Source organism: Lontra canadensis, unplaced genomic scaffold (genome assembly GCF_010015895.1).
Source record: "Lontra canadensis isolate GAN:19392208 unplaced genomic scaffold, GSC_riverotter_1.0 scaffold1, whole genome shotgun sequence".
NCBI lineage: Eukaryota > Metazoa > Chordata > Mammalia > Carnivora > Mustelidae > Lontra > Lontra canadensis.
The window spans coordinates 25,391,817-25,416,732 of NW_022630995.1; the positions used below are offsets into that span (position 1 = coordinate 25,391,817).

A 24,916-nucleotide genomic window follows, 5' to 3' on the forward strand; every position below is an offset into this window, starting at 1 on the left:
CAGACATGAGCTGGACCCTGCAGAATGACATTTGTGAAGCAGAGAGGAGAGGAACAACATGAACCAGGAAGTATGAAGTGACAAGGAATTTTCTAAAGAGCAACCATCTGAGCACAGCTAAAACATGGGGTATACTGGCTTGAGAGAGAACTGGGGTTAACGTGTAGGAAGGTGTAGGCTCGGCGGGGAGCCCGCTTGGGATTCTCTCCCTCTGCCCCTCCCACCCTCTCGCTTTAAAATAAATAAGTAAATGTTTTTTAAAATGTAGGAGGATGTAGTGACCTGAACTTGTGGATCATAAGAAGAATTCTGAATCATTCTCTAGGCCAGCAGTACACGCCAGTACCACAGTAATATATGAATTCTTTCCAGTAGCACAATAAATTTTAGGGAATTAACCTCTAGATCCACAACTTCTGTATTCTTTCTTAAATCTAAACTGCTTAATGATACACCAGCACCTTCACTCATTTTACTATGATACATTGACTCAGGGTGTGAAAACCATCCTGGCATTAAAAATATCTAACTTAAAATATTAATGTCAGATCTATTTTATTCAAGTAACAATAAAGCTTTATAAGGCTTTAGGTCTTCCTATCTTACACGTTTTTCTGTCAAGGATAAACTACAGAGTAAGAAATGGGAGTATTCTGGGATGTTCTAACTTCAGATATTATGTAGTGTAACAATTCTCTTTGACCTAGTTCAAACAAAAAAAAAAAAAACAAAAACCTACACAAGTCCCTTTGAAGGAAAGCAAATCAAAGTGTTAAGGGGCAGCACCTCATATTCATATACATGAACAGAAAGATAAAGTCAGACTTCTCTGATAAAAATGGAGTGTGATGTAGCTGTCAGGCTCGACAAGAGCTGTCTCTTACCAACTAAGTTATATGGTAGCTATTTTCCATAAATGGAATGGGGGAAAACTGCAATTCATGACAATAAATACTTAATACATAAAGAGATGTTTCATTTTTTAAGGACTTTTTGCAAAGATGTATTAAAATTAACAATCCTGGGGCGTCTGGGTGGCTCAGTGGGTTAAAGCCTCTGCCTTTGGCTCAGGTCATGGTCCCGGGGTCCTTGGATCGAGCCCCACATCGGGCTCTCTGCTCCGCGGGGAGCCTGCTCTCTCCTCTCTCTCTGCCTGCCTCTCTGCCTACTTGTGATCTCTGCCTGTCAAATAAATAAATAAAATTTAAAAAAAAAAAATTAACAATCCTTTCTGAGCATACTTAGTTAAATAAGATGCATCTAAAAGAACAGTAACAAGTTAGAAGTCTTTAGACAAGTCTTGGTAAAGCCCTTCTGGTGTTCTTCCATGGAACTGAGAAAACTAGATTTTAAGTCCTGAAGGTACTGGGTTGAATTGTATCCCCCCCATGGAAGATCTGTTCAAGCCCTAACCCCCACATCTGTGAATGTGACTTCATTGTGAATGCAGGGTCTCCACAGCTGTAACTACGAGGAGGTCAGACTGGATTTGGCTGCACCCTAGTCTAATGACCGGTGTCCCTATAAACTGAGGGAAATTTGGACACGGACACAGAAGGGAGGATGCAATATGAAAACACACACAGACAGGGGTGACACATCTATGAACCAAGCAACACCAAGGGTTGCTAACCGCCATGAGAAGCTACGAGAAGGGCATGGAAGAGACTACCTGCCAGAGCCTAGAAGGAACCGCGGAGAGGAAATGCCTGCAGCTCCAGGCTGCCGGTATGTGGTGCTTGCTTATGGCAGCCCTAGGAAGCAGTCACGCCGAATAATAAATACTTATATAAAGAGATTTCCAATTCTCCGCTTTCAAGAAAGTTGAGTCATAGCTGACAGGGCTGTTAACTATGTAATTCTGGCATATCCCTGAATCTAAAGGTATTCAAATAATTAAATGACAGAACCACAACAAAATTCCATCAAACCTCATTGAAGTATTGAATGTGAACAAGGTTTCTCAGTGTTTACATACTATATACTTTTTTAGAAGAAATGTAATTAATGGCAAAGTCTGTTTTTTCCTAACAATAGTAATATTCACTCATGGACACATAAATTAATTGGGGAAGGTGGAAGGTCCTTCATAACATTAAGGGATATAGTTCTACTAAATCATTTTCAGAAGTTGCATTATCTTCATATGTAAAAATAAGTAATAATTAACATCAGGGGAAAAAATTTAAAATACTTTATCTTACATTCATAAGTTTTTTTAGACATTTAAACTTACCACAGGTATGCTGCAGAAAAGATGGATAGAATAAGCAACTAAAAAAATACTGTTCTTATTTAAGAACAAAAATACTTACAGTAGAAAAAATATAAGGGAAATGGCTCAGAAATAAGAATTCAAGCACAGAGAAATGTAAAATTTCTGACTGTTAAAAGAGAGCCTGTTATATGCCTTTAAAAAAAAATGGATGATGATGTTTAGCAAGTCACTATAATGTTCTTAATCTACTGGATATGTTTAAAAGAGTGATGATTTTATTTTAAAACTGTAATGTTTATAATAAATGGGAAATTATATCTCCATTGCCAACTTATTGAACTTAAGATGAAAAATTTCAGATGGAAAGAGAAAAATATTTTCAAATTCTTTTAAGGAAGAAATAAACAAATTGAAGACTGTTGCTTTACATGATGGAAAGCCTCTATCAGTTAAATAAGCCTTGACACTTTTCAAATGGTTCTTTCCTGAGATTTTATTCAGGATGGTATTATCTCAGTAAAATTTTTGGAAAAATATTAAAAAATTAAGTGGTTATCTTCTAGGAACTACTCTTAGAGCAATCCTTCCCTACCTGAATTGGATCTTCCAACCTTGCACCAAATATAAACTCTCTGAACATGAAATACATGTGTACAAACTTCCGCACACTCAACAAACCTGTTAAAAACGCTTGGTGTAGGACTGTGATCACGCTCCCGCTCTCTCTCTCTGGTGCGTTCTCGTTCTCGGTCCCGATCACGGTCTCGTTCCCGGTCTCTGTCTCGGTCTCTGTCGCGATCTTTCTCTCTTCTTGAGTAATAGTCCCACTGCTTGCTGGTATCCACAAGACCAGGCCACGAAGGAGCAGAACCAGGAAGGTGGGGGAAGGCAACTAAAGAAAACAACAATTAAAAACAAAAGTTATGGCACTTAAAAAAAAAACCTACTGAAAAGGACAAAACTCCCATCATAATTGCTTCATTAGATTATAACAGAAACCTGTTTTATAAATAGAAAAGATAAGTAACATATGGTGAATATCCACAGTTTGGGGTAATATTCAGAAGCAAACCTTAAAGACCTAATACATACTCTTCATTTGTCAAGATGAGCAGGAACCAGAATTAGATATGCCACACATTTTCCAACCAAAAACATAAACCAGACATCTTCAAAGTGTTGAGAGTAAGTAATGGCCAACTAGAAATGTGTCCTCAACAAAATTAAATCTCAAGAGCAAGAATAAAGGGCATTTTTAATAGACTTAACTGAAAGAACTTCTCTATGAGATATACCTAATACATTCCAAGAGTAGTCATTAAAATAACAGACACAGAATGTACCATTTCAAAACAATATAAGGAAAAACAGAATTTTAAAAATCACCTGAAAAACTCAGTTCAAAAAGACTTGGAAAAGGTAAGGGTTAGAGGGGACAAGTTTGATTAGCTCAATAAGCACAGTAATTCAAGAGACTCAATTCACCAGTTAAATAATAGTTTGTTGATTTGTACTTTTAAAAAATGTAAACAACAAAATAACCCTCTAACTATATTCTAAATATAAGAGACATATAAACACACAAAATGGCTGAAAGTAAAAGGAAGTTCGGAGGAACAGAAAACACCAATTCCCCCATCTCCATAGAAGCAGCTTGACTGATGACAAAACAGACCCACACTGAAAGGCTCCCTGGGACAGAAGGGCTGATGACAGGGAATGGAAGATGCAGCTCACCAAGCAGATAGAACAAACGAAACTTCTAGGTTTTAATTTTTAGAGAGTAAAAACTAACATGAATACAGATAAAAATAGAAAAATCTACCATAATCATGGAAGATTAATATACTCTCAATTATTGCCACTTGAAGCAAACAAAAAAAATTCACTACAGATAGAGAAGATTTGATCAAAACACTTTCAACAGGGTTGATTTAATGCACATAACATAGAATACTGCCCATAACAGTTAAATAATAATCACTCTTCTCAAGCACATATGAAACACAAAAATATATTACATACTTTTATACAATAAGTATAATAGGCACCAAATCTCCATACGTTTCAAATTAAAGACACATTTCTAAAAACTTGGGGGCCAAAAAATAATAAATTATAAATCATTTAGGAATAAACATAAAAATATAACATATCAAAAGTGTAGAGATGCAATCTGTTCTGGAGAGAAATTTAATCTTAAAAACACTACATTAGAAAAGATGGAAAATTAATGAGTTAAAGCTTTCAAAACTTAAGAACTTGGGCACAAACAGAATAATCCAACAGAAAGGAGATAATGAAGATAAAAGTACAAGTAAACGGAAAAGAACCATACAATAAGAAAAAGCTGAATGGTGGTTTTTAAAGATTAGACAAATAAAGCATAACAATATTCTGACAAGATTAAGAAAAAAAAGAGGCCACATAAACAATCAGAACCAAAAGGAAACCCTAACTACAGAAGTTGCGGAGATGAAAGAATACAGAAAATATACTTTATACCAATGTTTTTAAAAACTTGGCTGAAACCGACTAATTCCAAATAATCAATCAGTAACTTACCAAGAAGTGACTCAAGAATGAAAAGAAATCTTAACTACTCCCCTATGAAAGACACTCATGTAATTTAAAACCTTCCCAAAAGACTAGATGCTTTTTACAGGTGAGTTTTGCTAACTTATAAGGTACAGACCATTCTAATATTATATGAACTTCAAAGAATAGAAAAAAAAATTATTCCCTAACTTATCCCACGTGGCTTATATAACATTAATACCAAAACCAGTGAATGTGCCACATTCACAGATTAGAGAAGAAAAACAATATGATTATCTCAGAAAGCATTTGATAAAACTCAATATCCATTCACAGTTTAAAAGCTCTTGGAAATTTTCCTTGATCTAGGGCTTTCCCTGATCTAGAACTCCACCAATAACCAAACAAACAGTAAAAGCCTAGTAATAAAATGTAAAAGGATTTCTTTAAAAAAAAAAGAAAAAAAAAGGAGTGTTTTTGATTAGCATTATACTGTATGTATAAATAAAACAAAAACCAAGCCTATTTCTAAATACAAGTAAATACAAACAGAACAAGAAGTTCAAATGAATATATCACCTAAAACAGCAACAAAAACACGAGGTACAAATGACTAAACCTAAGCAAAGATATGCAAGAAATGCTTGGAGATAATTACAGTATTTAACTGAAATATATTAAAGAACATTTCCATAACTGAAGAGAGTAGAGTCCCTGTTCATAAATGGACTCAATGCTGTAAGATATGGTTTCCATACGAACTGATCTAAGCATTGACGCCATTCCAATATGATTTAGTTAGAGCAAGGACTCCTGGAGCCCGGCTGAATGGTTTCAACCCCTCATTCTGCCACTTACTATGTGATATTGGGAAAACTACTGAATTTGGCCATTCTTCAACTACTCACGGAATAATAACAGTATGCCTACTTTATAAGGCTGTCAGGACTATATGAGTTAACAGTGTGTTGTCTAAAGTAAGCAAATATAAATGTAAGTTATTAATTAAAATTCCAATACAGTTTTTCGTGGAACTTCCAAAGTTGATTTTAGAATGGGTATGTAAGAGCAATGGCCCAAGAATACTTCTGAAGCTAGATAGATTTTGCTGAACCAGATAACAGATTTATTATAAAATTCGTAATTAAAATCGAGTGGTATTATTTCGTACAGTTAAATTTCAACAAATAATAATAGTAATAGTAATAATAATAATAGTCTAGGAAGCCAAGAGTCAGACTCAGGCATACTCGGAACCCTGTTCATGAATGGACAGGACATTGTAGATCCCTCAGAAAGGACAGACTATTCAACAGATGGTACTGTGACAATTATATCTTTACTTCATAACACAGGCAAAGATGAATTCCAGATGGCTTAGCACATGAAAAACAATATTTGAAAACATTTTTGGGGGAAAAAACTTGAGATGGATAAAGTCATAGTCAAATATGAACCCAATTTAAAATGTAGTATGACTTTACATGGCTGATAACGTACAAGAAAAAAAATGGTATTTTAAATTTATTTGCCCTAGGGATCTTCTCCTTTCCAGGGCTCAAGTGTTAGAATTATCTCTATAGTATACAATAGTTGCATAGTCACAATAACGTAAATATGGCTTATCGTTTAGCTTTTAGAATAAAAAATTTATCAGGGCATAGATAGTTTTGGTTATAGGACAGATAAAAACTTTTTTTTCTTTAGAGATTTTATTTATTTATGGGGGGAGGAGGAGGGAGCAAGGGGAGGAGCAGAGTGAGAGGGACAAGCAGACTCGGTGCTAAGCGCGAAGACTGACATGGGGATCAATCTCAGGGCCCTGAGATCAAGACCCACGCCGAAACCAAGAGTCAGATGCTTAACCAGCTGAGTCACCCAGGTGCCCTAAATATAAATGTTTCTAAGCAGAAGTATGGCTGACCAGAGCTGGTCAGCTTAGAGGTGAAGGCTTAGAAATTTGCACCGTAATAGATACTGACAGTGAAGGCTTAGAAATTTGCACAGTAATAGATACTGACAGTACATGAAACCAAGGGCATGTATATTTAAAAAAAAAAAAAAAAAAAAAAGGAGGAACAAAAATAGAGATATAAAATCATTGCTAGGGAAAAGAGAGGGGTAGTGATGGTAAGCATGCAAAATACACATCTATCAGAGGAGGAGGATAAAAGATGGTAACCATAGTTACATAAATCAAGAAACAGGGTGACAAGCTTATGGAAAAATGCCATGCAGTCCCTAAGAAGAACTAAAAACCATCAAAAATGCTTTTCTCTTCAGTTCTTCGATAATTCTACAAAGATTACTTTTTAACTAGGTCTCATTTTATAAGCACAATCTTAATATGCACATCAAGAAAAATCAGTATTTCCATCTACAATTACGCCACAGTGTTTGAGGATACATTTCAAAATTCTTAAATAAATTAACAAAGGTAAAACAGAATTACTAACAAAGAGGAAGCTGTATCTATAACCTTTTTTTCTTCAAAAAAAATTTTTTAAAGATTTTATTTATTTGACAGAGAGAGCAAGAGCTCATGCATACACAAGCAGGAGGAATGGCAGAGGGAGAAGCAGATGCTTAATTGACTTAGCTACCCAGGCATCCCCCAAATTTTTAAAAACTGAATTCAATTTTTTTAACTGAAATATATTTGACACATAATATTGTGGAAATTTAAGATGTGCAACATGTTTACTTGTTCATTTGTAAACAATAATAATAATTATTATTATAATACAATTGCCATTGTAATGATAGCATCTCTATCAAGTCATATAATTATTACTTCTTTTTTGTGGTGGGAATAATTAACTTCAATTATTCAAGATACGTTAAAAAAATCATTATATAAGCAGGTATCATGGTACTTGATTATTCCTTATATATGGTAGAAATTGTATTGACCTAATTTTTTTTTCAGTGTAGAAGAATTATTTTTTATTTAAATTCAATTAGTAAACATATAATATATTATTAGTTTCAGAGGCAGAGGTGATTCCTCAGTCTTCTATAGTAGGGAGTGCTCATTATATCACATGCCCTCCTTAATGTCCATCATTCCACGGTTTTGTCTGATTAGGATGAAGAAAATTCCTAACTTTCTTCTCATTAATTCTTGCAATATGCTTTATAATTGTTATTACTAAAGAATTCCTTCATTTAAAAATGCTTCTCTCTGTGAGAGTTGGGGTTGGTAAAGAGTGAGCAGAAAACTTATTGATTAAAATTTGCATATATTACTTTAAGGAAAAAAATGCTTAATTAATATTTTTTAAAAATGAAATCTTCCACAAGGAAACTGTGTAGGTAATCTCAAAAATGAAGTCTTATTCTTTCTGATAGGGGCTATTTGTTCGTGTGTATTCAAACAAATACAGAAGGAATCTCATGACAAAGCAGAAAATAACAAGTGACATAAAAAAGGTAAAAATAAAATTTTAAATAATTTAACAATGCTTACTTACATAATATAGGCACTTACATATTACATTTTACTGTGCTGAGCACTTTAGGCTCAAACTTTATTTTACAGAGAGGGAAAATGATTTAGGTTAACTTATCCCAAGTTGCTAGGATAACACAGACCCAGGACACACCCCTAGGTAACGGCAGGGCCTATGCTACACTGCCTCAGAGTGCAGAAAAGGAAGAGAACTTGGAGCTTGTTGGAGATGGGGAGGTATAATCACAAAAATAACAGCTAATATTTGGGTGTTTATTAAATGGCAGGTCTAAGGTGTTTTAATGTAGGCTCACTGAACCTCAACTTTATGAGGAAGAATTATGCTACTGAAGACCTATGAAAGTGACATAAATAATGAGAGGGAAAAGCAAGATTCTAACCCAAGGAGCAAGACTTTCTGGAAGCCCAGCAATAATGAATAAACAACGAACCAAATAATAAAAGATTGTTATAATCATTGAAATAAGTTAACCGACCACCTTCTGATGTAAATGAATGGCATATATGTAGTTGGAATAAGGCAGGTCTGAGGGACAGTACCACACTCTAAGAGAGATGCCTAGAAGGAAAATGGAAGGATATGACTGGTACTTGAGCTGCCACCAAGATTTAGAACTGCTGGTGTGTAAATGCCTTTGGAGTCATTCAGTGTTCTCCCTCCCCAGTGGTACTACCTGAATATAAGACACCATCATTTCTTCCCCTGGATTATTCCAACAGCTTCTTGCTCTCCAACCAAATCAAGCATTTATGCCAGTCCTATCTTGCTACCCACCCTACAAATCCATAATTTCCTCACACTAAGTAGCCAGAATGGACCTTTTTCAACTGTAAGTCTAGCAATTTCACAGCTTACCATCGAATTAAATGGCTCCTCACAGCCCTCTGAATAAGGTTGAAAATCTAAATAGCATGGCTCCGACACCCTGCATCATCTCCTGTGCCAGCTCAAAACATTCATCATGCAACTCAACACTCCAGTCACCCCACATTTCCTTCAGTTCATAAAGCCTACCAGGTTCTCTCTCACCCCTGTGTCTCAGGACATGATCTGAACCTCAAATCACATCATCTACCTCTTCACTCCTTCTGGAGTGGGAGACCCCTCCACTATGCTGCCATGACACCTTCTTCTGCCACCTGGCTATTCCTCACTGGTCTATAAATTTGGTAAGGGCAAACTTAGGTTTAGTTTACAGTATTCCTAAAACCTAGTACAATGCATAGCATTTTTTAAAATGAATGAATGATCAAGAGATTTAACCAGAAAGTGGTAACAGAAGCCCCTAGAATGGATTATGTTGTCAAGAGTGAACAGGAGAGAGGACCCGGCCAAATGATCTACAAACAAAACAAAACAAAACAAAACAAAACAAAACAAAACAGCGAGGGCAAAAGAGGAGGACAATGTTAGCTGGGTGCCATGACTCAAGAAACAAAGAAGATTCTGAACAAAGACCAAGATAGTTTGCTGACAAATCTTAATCCTTTTAGGAAAAGGCAAGGTAAAACTCTCCTTGCTGTACCATCATTTCTTAATTTTTAGAAGTACAGTTGATAAAAAAAAAAAAAATATATTCTGTTAAGTAACCTGGAATGTAAGACCTAGTTATTCCATTAGTATTTTTAATTGCTCCGTGAGTTAGTATTTTAAACGATGGAAGTATGTTTTCATGGCTTTTAAAAATATTGAAGTACTGGTTCAAATTGAATCTGGGCAACTAAAAATAATACTTACCATTGCCATATGGAAAAGCACGTGCAGAACGACTATCATAACCAGAGGAATGTCCACTGTTGAAGAAAAATATATTTTTATGTGTTGTAAGTTCTAAATTTTAATAGTTCGGTACAAATGCAAAACATCAAGGCAGAATTATGACTTTTACTTAACCATCATGTAATGATAAAACTTAATTGTGTAATTTTATTTTTTAATAAAAAAACAGGTTTTTAACCTCAAAACATATTAAACCTAATACCCACTTGTAAAGAAAAACATAGCTTGCTAGTACTATTTAATGTGAATAATCCAATCAATTCAGCTTGACTCCCAAGATAACAGAAACTTTGAGGCTAACAGAGTACTTGAGATTTCACCAAAATTTAGTCTTAAAAAATGATTTTAATAATTCAGAAATTCAGCCCCACTGACAGGATAACAAATAATACTTTTTAACATTCTGATTGAGAAAGATATATATTTAACAAAGACCTAATAAAATTAAATCCTTATATTCTCACAATTAAGACTGTTCTGAGTTGTATCATTTCCTTTTTGAAAATTCTGCATGGTTTGATCCCATTGATATAATGTTCTCACAACTTTTCTATTAATATAATTTGGATCACTTTCTCAGAAATACATTATTTTCATAAAAGTTTACTTGTTACTTAAAAGGAAACAGTATTGGCTCCCATTTTTTTTTTAGTGAATTCCATTTGCCAAGATTTGTGCTGATGTGTTATATTCACCAGCTGTTTTAATCTTCACAACTTTATTAACCCCATCTGGTAAAAGGAAACTGAGTCTCAAAGAGTAGTTATGAACCTTCTCTAGCAATACAAAGCTAGGGAATTCTGAAGCCAAACTTCGAGCCAAATCTGAGCCAAAGCCCTATATTGTTAAACACTATACTGCCATCTATGAGGTAAATACTCCTTAGTACAGCATTACAACTAATATAAACCAGAAATGCGGGGTATAAAAAAGAAGGCTACTGCCATGCAGAATGGATCCAAGCTTCCTTTGTGGAGGTTGAGTTACACAGAGCAGGGCCATAAGGAGTAAGGCACTTTTATTATGGTTCCTGATAATAACTGTCGTTCCTTAATCCTAAAACAGACATTATTATTCATGATTACCAGTCATCTGTTTGGGTATCCCTCAAAAATTACTATAGCCAAGTTTTTACCAATCTAGAGGTTTCTTCAATACGGGTGTCAAATCAAAGCAAGATATTTCAAAATACCCTCATTTGTTTTCTCTATCCTGTTTTGTTACTGAACTGTTAAGTTCAACCTCTTATGGAAAAGTAACTACCATAGATCTAGACTCATGACTTAAAAGACAGGTACTACTTAATGTTTACAAAATTAAATCTTTGAAAATCCTACCAAGATATGTATTTGACTTTTCTGGCAAAAGTCTACCAATGATAAAAGTTTTACCCTATTCATACTGATTTACCTTTCTATTGTTGGTATAAGAGATGGAGGTGGAGCGCCTGGTGGAGGAGGAAAACCTGAAACATTCAATCATAAGATAAAAAAAAGTTAACAGAATGTACTTTTAATGTCAAGTGTAAAACAAAGTTGCTGCGTATCACTAAATTTCTCTGGGGACATAATGTGCTTCTCTATGTTATAATGGACAGAAAAAAATGGAGCTTAAACTTAGTAATAGATTTTTTTGAGCAGTAAAACTTTAAATGAACAGTCTGGTCTAACACACAGAGCACAAACTGGGAGTCAGGACACCCGGTCTTATTTTCAGCACCACACACAGCCCATTTTGTGAGTATGAGAAAGTTAATCTCAATGCCTTACCTTATCCATATATAAAACGGTAGTAGTATTGCCAACAGGTATGTTATACTTGAAATACTTTTGAAGAAAAGCAAATAAAATAGCATTTACCTCTTTCAAAAAATATTTTGTGCTTTAGATGTGTAGAAATTTCCTTACGATATATAATTATAAATAAAATCTTACCAGTAAATATATAAATGCTTAAGGCTGAGAATATCCCTCATAAAATATGTTTTAAATAGCACAACCCTAAAGAACTATTTTACAAAGAAGGGCATATAATATAGTTTTTGTTAGTTTGGAGAAAATAATTTGCACCTTTATATCATGAAGTCTGTATTCTCAATAATTCATAATACCTAAATGAAAGAACACAGAATATGGCTAAAAGGGACCTTAACAGTTTATCTACTCTGCACTTTCAAATTCAGATAGGCAATAAAGCATCCCAACAAAAGACTTTAAGATTCAACTTAAATAACTTAGGATACCAATTCCTTCCCAAGTTTTAACAACCCTCACTATTAGGAAATGAATTAAATTCTGGAATTTAGATCTCTCACACTACAATTCATAGGCTGTCCTGAATGAGAACCAGAAGCAATCCATTATCTTATTCTCTATTGCCCTCTGCATACTTGAAAACACTCCCACTAGCCTCCTCCTTTAGTATTCTATGTAAAAATGAATCCCAGTTCTCTAAACCCATCTCAAAGTCCATTTAAATCACTTTTTGGAACTGCTACAAGTTGTTTCAAATTCACCATGCTTATCTTCACTATACCCAATTTCAAGATCTGTAACTCCTCTATTAAGCATCTCAGAACTATGAAGTTATTAAGCAATGACCACAATCCTGTCTTAAACAGCTTTTCAACCACATTTCCTTTTAAACTAGACACACCAATGGTTCTTTTATGACTTGTCCTCTTAAGCCTTTTTCAGCCACATTGATACACAATCAGCAACTCACTATTCCACAACTAAATATGTGTACTGTCCCATGCTACCTAAACTCCCCTATTTCTCTTTATCAAGGCCATTTTTTGAATTCAGACAAAACTCTTCCAAGCATGGTCACCTCTCCTTTTCTTTATATTCTTTGGCTCTGGATACTGAATTCAGTAACAAATACACTTGCTATCATATTTGCATCACACTCTAAAAACACTCAAAAAACAAAACACTGAAAAAGTGGGAAAAACCACCCTTGGTCACACATAAACTATTGATCACACCATTACAACAATCAACAATTTCACCACTCTAAGGACAACCATCTGACCAGTTGTCTGTCTATCTAATTGTACGGTTCAGAATACATTTTCTCACAATACTGAGTTTTGCCAGCAGGGTAAAAAAAAAAAAAAAAAAAAAAAAAAATCAGAAACCATGATAAAGTCATGATAAATGATCTTTCTCTTCTTTTGCAGTTGCTTTATCATATAAAAAAATTCACTGGTCTGAAAAAAACTTTTTCATAAAAGTCTTATTTTATATTCCATATTGTTTTCTTGAACAAATTGATAAGGTGAGAATTTTCTCAGAATCGCTGTTTCTACAGAAATGGGTAAGACAGGTATAAGAAAACTAAGTATCTTAATCAAAACTGGAATGAAGCAAAGGCAGAGCTGAAAATAGGACCTTGAACCCCAATAGCCTATTCCATAGTCTAACCACATCGACACTGTCCCTCCTTTAACTCTAAGTTTGAAATTTCATGTTTATTAACAATGATGGAGAAAACATGAAAAAAGTTTTACCTGGAGGTGGTACAGTTATTGGAATACCTAAAAAACAAGTGATGAAATTTAATATAGTAATTGGATTTTATAACCTGTTATGTATTTATGCCATCACCAAAAAAAAAAAAAAAAAAAAAAAAAAAAAAAAACAAAAAACCTTTGAAAATAAAACCCCTCGCCTCATTTTCCTGGCTTATTCACTCAAAAGAAGCATTCTGTTTTCTTGCAGAGGACCAACAATTCCAGTATAACATCCGACTTCCTGATGAAAACCCAGTCTAACAACTTGGTAACAAGATTTCCCCTACTAGGTATAATCACAAACAAAGTTAGACATCAGTTGAAAAAGCACACTTGTGCATTTTTAGTGCACAAATATCAAACTCCATGAAATTAACACTAAGTCTGATAATCAACATCTGATCTTATTTAATATTTTAATAGAGAAATTATCAATGGGATCTTTATACTGAAGGTAATACAAGGTAACTCTGAAGATGATGACTTTTCATTTTAGTAACTAAATTTTGTGGGACATTCAAATACTAATTTGGATCATTTTACTATTGTTGACAGGACTAGGGAAAGGCTATCATTTGCTCTGATTTGTGGGAGTAGAAAAGGGGGATATAGCCAATTCATATATATATACACCCCCAGGGCACATTAAATGTGGACAATTTATCTATAGGAGTCAGTAAATACTAATATGAGTGACTCTCATTCATTTGCACACATTATAAACTTTAAGAAATATACTATGTATAAATAACTTTCTCAATTTACATTGGCCAAATGTGCCCTTAAATCCTAATGTAAAAGTTATGCGACATACAAATTCTTTTTGTTTGAAGAAAAATGACATTTCTAAGTAGGAAAATAGAAAAAAAGTTTTTTTCATGAAAAATTTTATATACCATAACTTCAACGTAGAATGTTTTTACTGATCCTATCTTAAAAACTGCATCAAAATTAGTCCAAAAGAGGGAGAAAAAGTAAAATTCATTAATTAAATGCATGGGAAAAAATAATGAAAACAATTAATTTCAAATGTTTTGTCAATGGAAACATCTGCTAATAATTTGGAATTTTTCTGTGCATGTTTTACCAGAATAAGAGGTTTATATAAAAAAAACTTAAGGCAGCCAGTGGCTTTAAAATGGAAAATGAAACACCTGATTTAACCACACACCCATACAATAAAAGGATATGCTAAACTTACAATACCAACAATACTGAAAATGAGATGTAAAAGACATGTAAAGCCATTATTTTTCAAAAATCATTAGACCTCCAAATGTCTACTAACTCAATCTATACTTAATGGCAATTATCCTCCATCCTGAAGTTACCTTGCTGCTTCCTAAATTACTGAACTAAAGAATCCAGCGAACAATACAAGCTACCAAGCACCCCAGACACCATACTAAATGGGAAAAGAAAGGTAGAGCATATTGAACTTTCTTAATATCTACTATTAACTAATTTTCTTTGAAACAATATAAAGTCTTTTAGAGCACTGTTTAACTTCACTATGTGACCTAATTTTTACATTAAAATACATTTTTGTTTGTTTTTTACATGTATAGTAGTCCCTTCTTAGTCATGCTTTCCACAGTTTCAGTTATCCGCAGTCAACCACATTCTGGAAGCAGGTGATCTTCCTTCTGATGTACTGCCAGAAGGTCAACAGTAGCCTAATGCTATGTATGTCACAGTGCCTATGCCATTCACCTCATTTCATCTCAGGACATAGGCATTTTATAAACTCATGTCATCATAAGAAAGGTGAGCACAGTACAACTGAGATATTTTCAGAGAGAGAAGGAGAGATCACATTCAAAAAACTTTTATTACAGCATATTGTTATAATTGTTCTATTTTATTATTATTGTTAATCCCTTACTGTGTCGAATTTATAAATTAAGTTTTATCATAGGTTATGTATGAATAGGAAAAAAACATAGCATATATAAGGTTCAATGCTATCTACCATTTCAGGTACTCACTGGGGGTCCTGGGACAGACCTTGCAGATAAAGGCGGGGGTGGGGGAGGTGGGGAACTACAGTATAAGGTAACTGTATGAAATTCAGCAAACAACTCTATAATCCTAATAAACTACTTAAATGAACACATGAGCAACATATATAACTCTAACTAAAATTCACTACAGCTTACTAAAATGTGAATTCATGCAAAATAACTAAGAAATTACTAGTCAGGCCTCTCAAAATTTAGTCTTCAAAAACCTCTAAGCTGTCAAATTTTCAGAAAACAAAGATAAAAAGACTTATCATCAAATTATTAAATATGCCCTGAAGGTTGTTTAAATTACAGTCTGCTTTTAATTTTAATCTCACTACAACAGTATTATAGGACAGGTTTTTAAAAAATCAACTGGAAAGAATTCCCAAAAAGAAAATTCATGCTATATGCAAAGATGTCATTCTAGTCACTATCTACTCATCACAAAGTTAGCGTGAGAACTAAAAAAGGGCCTTCTTGTGAGGGCTGTATTTCATCTAAGATATTTCACTGCAAATCCTTATTAGTAAATGTTCACTGAACAAGAACCACAAAGTTGATGAGACACAATACAAATCATACAAATTCTTCAATATTATCAGATGTACTTTCAAAATGCAATACGAAAGTTTAGTATGTGACACAGTGTTGGTTCAATGTAATTCTTATACAAAACTCACGATTTAGTATTTGACTTTTGTTAGCAAAAGAACAACAACACAAGGAAAAAGAAAATTGGTCTCAAAAATTCCTGTCCTCACTCTCAACACTCCCACCTTTCTGAGCAACACACGTGCTGCCTAACCAACAGAACTGAAATTACACGAGGGAAGTACTGTGTTTCACTGTTTCCTTTATCTGTAAAATGAGTAGGACAAAAATGTTGATTTCCCTGGAAAGCTTTGCATAACAGTAATAAGAGTAAGATTTCTAGTACTGTAGGCCAAAGCTTTTGGAAAAGTAAGATTCAAGTTCTAACAGGACTGGATAGATTATTGGTTTTGAAACTTTAGTGACCATCAGAATCACCTGGAGTTGGTTAAAACACAGACTGCTGGGTCTGCTGAATTTCTGATTCAGTAGGTCTGGAATGGGGTCTGAGAATCTGCATTCCTAACAAGGAGATGCAGATGTTGCTGAGCAGCGACCATACTTTGAGAATCAATAAATCAGATCCTAAACCTCTCTACAGACTGCACTGCTTAACAGCTCAATATTCAATACACAAATTCCATTTCAAATTTTCATGAAACGAACAAAGCATGTGACACCCTTAAGTAAAATAATTGAGCTATATGATAGCCTATGCTAACTATCTGGCATCCTCGAAAGAATCAGATTGACTTTTTCCAGTAATGCACACTCTTCAGTGGAAAGCACGTGGTGCTGGTGGTGGTGGGGGGACCTGAAATTCTATTTGGGAACTAAAGGAACCGAAGCAAAGAAACAGAAAAGGCAGCAGCCCTGTGATACTTTTGTTCTTGTTTTTGTTTTAAAGATTTTATTTGACAGAAAGAGATTACAAGTAGACAGAGAGGCAGGCAGAGAGAGGAAGGGAAGCAGGCTCCCTGCTGAGCAGAGAGCCCCATGCAGGGCTCGATCCCAGGACCCTGGGATCATGACCTGAGAGGAAGGCAGAGGCTTTAACCCACTGAGCCACCCAGGCGCCCCGTACTTTTTGAAAGGTATTTAACTATATTTTTAAAATTTGCACAACATTAATAGAGGCTCTGCAGTCAACAACAACAAATAAAAATTGTGTATGAACTCTTTCTCAATGCAGCCCATCATTGTTTTTCTAAGGCAGAAAAGAGTTTATATATGCTAGGGTAGCCTCTGAACGGCCTCTAATGATCCCTGACAGCAGACATTTATGCTTTTTTTTTCCCCCCCAAAGATTTTACTTATTTATTTGACAGGGAGACACATAGCGAGAGAGGGAACACAAGCAGGGGGAGTCGGAGGGGGAAGCAGGCTTCCTGCCGAGCAGGGATCCTGATGTGGGGCTCGATCCCAGGACCCTGGGATCATGATCTGAGCAGAAGGCAGATGCTTCTGAGCCAGAAATGACTCAGAAGAAATGACTGAGCCACCCAGGTGCCCCCATTTATGCCTTTTTATACCTTTGGTATTTATACCCTCCCCCTGAGTATGGGCTGGATATGACTTATTTCTAACAAACAAAATCCAGCAAAATGATGGGATGTCACTTCTGTGACTAGACTAGACAAAAGACAGTGACTTCTATTTTGTTGGAATCCTCTACAGTTTTCTTGGCATGCATGCTTTCCTGAAGCAAGCTGCCATGTAGGAGAGGAAGTGAATCCTGACTGTAACAAAGAGGTCAGTAATCTTGAAAAAGAGTATTTCCTCATTCAGGTCTTTGAGATGACCATCCCAAAGTCTGTGGCAGACTGAAGCAGAGGACCCAGCTAAGCCTTCCCCACATTCCTAACTCACGAAAACTGTTCAATAAATACATCTTGTTTTAAGTCACTACGTTCTGGAGTGATTTGTTACTCCGCAACAACTAACAAATATGTATAGTAACTACCTATCATTTCTTTATTAAGTTCAAGTGAAAGGAAACATGGCAGAATTATGCAAATTATGCTTCCAATTTCTCACTGGTAACTTCTAAATTCATCAGCACTATTACGTCACAAATCAAAGCTTGCTCATTTTAATTCTGATTTCTACTTCTAAGTCAAGCCTGTAAGTAAATTCTGCACAAAGAAATTGAGTATATAAAGTCAAGGTTTATAAAAATCTTTAAGTATTACCTTCCACTACATGCTTTTCTGTGCATCAATCTTACACATACACACACACACAGTCTAACATCTGCCCTTTAAAAATAACAGCCTATTTTGAGTTTACTGAGAATACTGATAGGCTACTGGGTTTTTTTTTATATATATATATATATTAAAAAAAAGAGAGAGAGAGAAGACAAGTACAGTTCTTAAAAATCTCAAGGAATTCAGGACACCTGGGTGACTCAGTTGGTTAAGCACTACCTTTGGCTCAGGTTGAAATCCCAGGGGTCCCGGGATCAAGTCCCACATCGGGCTCCTTGCTCAGTGGGGAGCCTGCTTCTCCCTTGCTTATACACACACTCACTCTCTCTCTCTGCCCCTCTCTGTGACAAACAAGTAAAACCTTAGAAAAAATTTTTTCAAGGAATTCTTTTTTAAAGGTACTTCTGGAAAATATATTTTGGCAAAAAGCATCAGTTAATAAGCAGATTTGCTGAGTAAGACCAAAAATCTTATAGAACTATAAAAATTAGCTTAATAAATATTATATTCAAAGTAACTTCTCAAAATTATACTTTCTCAAGGGTGCGGATAATATTCATCCAGAATAGGCCAAGCTTCCGGGAAAGCAGCAGTTCTTAAAGTGTCAGCTGGAGACTCCAGGCAGTCTCTAAGATCCTTTTAAGGAATCTGCAAGGTTAAAACTACTTTCATAAAAATACTAAGATGTTATTTGCTATTTTCATGCTCATTCTCTTACAAGTGTCCAATAAAGTCTTCTAGAGGCTACATGACATGTAAAATCACAAAAGATTTAATGCAGGAACAAAATGGGAGAATCCATTTTTTTTGCTATTAAGCCACACAGTTATATATAAAAAAAAAGTTTGCAAAAGTGTAAAACAAGACCACTCTTTACACTAAATATTAATGCTAATATGTAATGGGTTTATTATGAGTATTTTTTACATAACATTTTAACCTCACAGTTTTCTAATACAAAAAATATATGTACTATGCATAAATAAAAGCTCTTTGGAAGACTGTAGTAATTTTTTTTTAGTGTATAAAGTGCTCTCTGACCAAAAGTTTAAGAGCCACTGTGCTGGAACTAGACTGCTAACAGAAAACTAATCCACAATGTAGGCTTTAGAGGAAATGCAAAAAGACTACAGATGTGAGCTGCCTTTCTCCTTAACCCCGTGTGCATCACTGCTATAACCCCAAATCATCAAGATATTTAAGGAATGAACACAATTTTTAAGTGCATATAATTCAAAGTACTACATGACTAGTGAGACACTAATGTACTTGGTTTTAGGAATGAATTTAGGAATTCCTTCTAAAATGCAGAATTGCACCCATTTTAAGCTCTAGATAAACAGCTAAACCCTATATCCACCTTTAAAAGCAGGGATCATTGTTCTCTGTGGTCTGCACTAATTGGACTATAGTATCTCAGTAAGGCAAAGAGCCTTCCTCAACTTAACAGAATCCTGAGCTAGATTTTAACTGTTCTGAAGACTTACGGAACCATAGCCACATGAGCCTTGATTTTTATTAGTATAACAAGAAATGAGCTAAAATAAATCTAGTCTTCTTTCAATAAACTCTATTACAAAAAATGAAGATAAAATAGGATGACACTATAAAGGAAATTAACATTTGAAAACCTAAAGGAAAGGTTTATATTTAGTTTGTACATAGTTTAAAAAAATAGTTTACAAACATTAAATTACTTTAAAAAACAATTAAGCCAGACACAGGACAAATACTGTAATGATTTCACTTACACAAAGTACCTACAATTGGCAAATTCACAGAAAAAGAAAGAATAGAGGCCACGGGAGCTGGGGGATGGGGTAAAGGTTACTGTTTAATAAGTACAATTTCATTATGGATAATGAAAAAGTTTTAGGTATACATCATAGTGATGGTTATACAACTTTGTCAATGTATTTAATGCCAATGAACTGGAGACTTACTGATGGTTAGAATAATTAAATATTATGTATATTTTTACCACATAAAAAAGTACCATAAAATCAACTGCACTATAACATGAATCTTTTTTTTTTTTTTAAGATTTTATTTATTTATTTGACAGAGATCACAAGTAGGCAGAGAGGCAGGCGGGGGTGGGGGAAGCAGACTCCCCGCTGAGCAGAGAGCCCGATGTGGGGCTCGATCCCACAACCCTGGGATCATGACCTGAGCCAAAGGCAGAGGCTTTAACCCACTGAGCCACCCAGGCACCCCTAAAATGAATCTTTTAATTTTACAATTCTTCTTCCAATAAACAAGTATATCACAACTGGTTTATTCAGTAAACAGACTTAACACAAATCAGGCAAAAAGCAAAATCTCAGCTAACTGGATTAAAAAAAAAAAAAGTCTGGTTCCTGCTCTTTACAAGCTCCATAAACTTCTCTACCCAGAAATACAGATGCACACACTTCAATATGAGGGTAAAAGTTAAAAGGAAAAAAACAAACAACTTTGAACAGACACGTTATTGGGGTGAATATACACATGAGGCCATGATCCAATTCAAAACAGTTAACAAAACAGGCTTTTGGACAAAACCGCCTGCTAGTTCTGCTATTTTCTAGCTACTGCTTAAACTCATTTGAGTCCTGGTTTCTCTTCTGTAAAATCAGAATAAAATCTGTTTCAGTTGTTGTCAAGGATCATACTGCATTAATACATGAAATGTGCTCAGAACAGTACCTTCAATAATAAATAAGCATTCAATAAATATTAGCTGCTATTAGCTACTACAAGTGACCCTTAAACAACAGGCTTTGAACTGCACAGATCCACTTATACGTGGATTTTTTTTTTAAAGATTTTTAAATTTATTCATTTGAGAGAGAGAGAGAAAGAAAGAGGCAGAGAGAGCACAGCATGGGGAGAGGCAGAGGGAAAGGGAGAGGCAGACTCCCCGCTGAGCCAGGAGCCTGACATGGAGCTCCATCCCAAGACCTGGAGATCATGACCTGAGCTGAAGGCAGATGCTTAACCATCTGAGCCACCCAGGCACCCCATATGTTGATTTTTTTATAGTATAGACCTATAAATGCATTTTTCTTCTTTGTGATATTAACATTTTCTTTACTCTGACTACCTTTATTATAAGAATACAGGCTATAATACACATAACATAAAAAATGTGTGTTAACTGACTGTTATTAGTAAAGCTTCCAGTCAACAATGGGCTATAGTAATGTAGATTTTTGACCAGGGTTGGTGGCCCAAGGGTCAATTAAATTTCTACTATTACTCTACTATTACACTGAAAGCATGAAGCCCCAAACAGGGGTGTAATAGATCATTTCTGTATTTGTCTTATCATATACAGGCCTATAGCCTTGAAAGCATATGCATTTGAAACATATTTTAATGTTTAAATTCTCAAAGGATTTTTTTTTTCTTTTTGCATTTAGTGTTTCTCAAGAAAGCAAAAGAAAACCCAAGGTTTCTCTAAGAAAAATAGAGTACGTTTTAAAGCAAACTTATAAAAAGACTCCTCAACCACAGCTTTCTTTCATTAGCGGCTTATGATTCTTACGGTGATCTAAATCACAGTGACCTCTATAAAATATATTGTAATCACGTGGTTCTGTGGTAAATGGTCACTGAAAATATGGCTTTAATCTCAAGGCCTATAGTCCATGGGTAAGGATCTAGGTAGCCATACTGTTATGGAAAAGCTCGGAACCACTCTGGTTTTAAGTGTCTGGGTGACTGTACTAACTGTCAATCTGAAAGTCTCTCTGGTGTTATGGATACAGATATATGTCACCTCAATCAGCTATCCTATTTAGGGAACGTCAAGTATACAAAAGATCTTTGTGACTAGCACTGTTGGGAAACATTGATGGAAATGCAAACCACCTTCTCTCCCAACAGCTCACAATCTAGTAAAAGTAAGGAGTAATTCAGATAGTCTCAATCTCCAGATACTTGGGTTTTTGTATGAACTGGTATCTCCCTGCCACCAGCAAATATACCACAGTTAGATACTGCTTTTAAACCAGCATCAAAATTCATTTCAATCAGTATCCTTAAATGCTGACAGAACAGCATGGAATCTCTAAGAATAAGCAATCAAAGGAAATGTGGGTAAGTATTTAAAATATGGAAAGCATGTAGTTGAAAATTAACATTACCGGCATACCTCATTTTATTGTGCCCTCTTTACTGCGTGCGTTCCGCAGTTACTGTGTTTTTAACAAACTGAAGGTTTGTGGCAACACTATTTCAGCAAGTCCGCTGTAGTCATTTCCCAGAAGGGTTTGTAATATCATGTCTTTGTATCACATTTAAGGTAAATGTCACAGTATTTCAAACTTTTATACTATTTTATTTGTTATGGTGCTTTGTGATCAGTGATCCTTTGACAGTACTACTGTAACTGTTTTGGGACACCACAAACTCCAATCATATATAAGATGGCAATCAACATATGTTTGTGTTCTGACTGCTTGACTAATCAGCCATTGTCTTATCTCTTTCCTTCTCCAGAGACACTATAACAAAATTAGGCCAGTTAATAACCCTACACTGGCCTCTAAGTGTTCAAGTGAAAGGAAGAGTCACACATCTCTCTTTAAATCAAAAGCTAGAAATGACTAAGTTTAGGGAGGAAGGCATGTCAAAAGCAGACTGACTAAAAGCTAGACCTCTTGCAACATACAGTCAAATTGTGATGCAAAGGAAAAGTTCTTGAAAGAAATTAGAAGTGCTACTCCAGTGAACACACAACCGTTAAGAAAGCAAAATAGCGAATGAGGGTCAAGATGGCGGAGGAGTAGCAGGCTGAGACTACTTCAGGAAGCGGGAGATCAGCTAGATAGCTTATCTAAAGATTGCAAACACCTACAAATCCAACGGGAGATTGAAGAGAAGAATAGCAATTCTAGAAACAGAAAATCAACCACTTTTTGAAAGGTAGGACTAGCGGAGAAGTGAATCCAAAGCGACAGGAAGATAGACCGCGGGGGGAGGGGCCGGCTCGCGACAAGCAGCGGAGCAACGGAGCACAAAATCAGGACTTTTAAAAGTCTGTTCCGCTGAGGGACATCGCTCCAGAGGCTTAACCGGGGTGAAGCCCACGTGGGGTCACTGTGGCCTCAGGTCCCGCAGGGTCACAGAAGGATCGGGGGTGTCTGAGTGTCGCAGAGCTTGCAGGTATTAGAACAGGGAAGCCGGCTACAGAGACAGAGCCGAGGAGTGAGCTCTAAGCTAGGGTTACCTTGAACCTGTTGCAAGCTCGGTCAGCTCGGAACGCGGCCAGAGGCCAGGGTGACGGGAGTAATTGGGTGCTGTTCTCTGAGGGCGCACTGAGGAGTGGGGCCCCGGGCTCTCGGCTCCTCTGGGCCAGAGACTGGGAGGCCGCCATCTTCATTCCCGTCCTCCGGACTCTACGGAAAGCGCTCAGGGAACAAAAGCTCCCGAAAGCAAACCCGAGCGGATTACTCAGCCCGGCCCCTGGTAAGGGCGGTGCAACTCCGCCTGGGGCAAAGACACTTGAGAATCACTACAACAGGGCCATCCCCCAGAAGATCAACAAGAAACCCAGCCGGGACCAAGTTCACCTACCAAGGAGTGCAGTTTAAATACCAAGGAGAGCAGCGGAATTCCAGAGGAGAAAGCAAAGCACGGAACTCATGGCTTTTTCCCCATGATTTTTTAGCCTTGCAGTTAATTTAATTTGTTTTTCTTTTTCAATTTTTTTTCTCTTCTTCTGCTAAATTTTTTTAACTTTTACCCTTTTCTTTTTTAATGTTTTTTAACTAGTTTAACTAATATATATATATATTTTTTTCCTTTTTATATTTTTTCATTATTGGTTTTATTTATTTGTTTCTTTTTTCTTTTTTTTTTTTTTTCTTTCTGAACCTCTTTTTATCCCCTCCCCCCCTCACGATTTGGGATCTCTTCTGATTTGGCTAAAGCATATTTTCCTGGGGTTGTTGCCACCCTTTTAGTATTTTACTTGTTCCTTCATATACTCTTATCTGGACAAAATGACAAGGCGGAAAAATTCACCACAAAAAAAAGAACAAGAGGCAGTACCAAAGGCTAGGGACCTAATCAATACAGACATTGGTAATATGTCAGATCTAGAGTTCAGAATGATGATTCTCAAGGTTCTAGCTGGGCTCGAAAAAGGCATGGAAGATATTAGAGAAACCCTCTCGGGAGATATAAAAGCCCTTTCTGGAGAAATAAAAGAACTAAAATCTAATCAAGTTGAAATCAAAAAAGCTATTAATGAGGTGCAATCAAAAATGGAGGCTCTCACTGCTAGGATAAATGAGGCAGAAGAAAGAATTAGCGATATAGAAGACCAAATGACAGAGAATAAAGAAGCTGAGCAAAAGAGGGACAAACAGCTACTGGACCACGAGGGCAGAATTCGAGAGATAAGTGACACCATAAGACGAAACAACATTAGAATAATTGGGATTCCAGAAGAAGAAGAAAGAGAGAGGGGAGCAGAAGGTATATTGGAGAGAATTAGTGGAGAGAATTTCCCCAATATGGCAAAGGGAACAAGCATCAAAATCCAGGAGGAGGTTCAGAGAACCCCTCTCAAAATCAATAAGAACAGGTCCACA

General features: G+C 35.7%; 1 protein-coding gene across 25 annotated transcripts in view; it reads right to left on the bottom strand.

Annotated features, from left to right (window-relative positions):
- The window catches only part of FIP1L1 (factor interacting with PAPOLA and CPSF1), an 81,642-nt gene that overhangs the window by 4,803 nt on the left and 51,923 nt on the right, over positions 1 to 24,916 (bottom strand). For 13 of the 25 annotated variants that reach the window (XM_032851727.1, XM_032851638.1, XM_032851718.1 and 10 more), the window contains 4 exons: positions 13,523 to 13,549; positions 11,419 to 11,473; positions 9,967 to 10,022; positions 2,897 to 3,110 (listed from right to left, as the gene is read on the bottom strand). In XM_032851727.1, coding sequence (XP_032707618.1) covers positions 2,897 to 3,110; positions 9,967 to 10,022; positions 11,419 to 11,473; positions 13,523 to 13,549 — 352 coding nt within the window. The remainder of the gene's footprint in view (positions 1 to 2,896; positions 3,111 to 9,966; positions 10,023 to 11,418; positions 11,474 to 13,522; positions 13,550 to 24,916) is intronic. The other 12 variants (XM_032851740.1, XM_032851664.1, XM_032851735.1 and 9 more) reach the window with 1 other exon arrangement.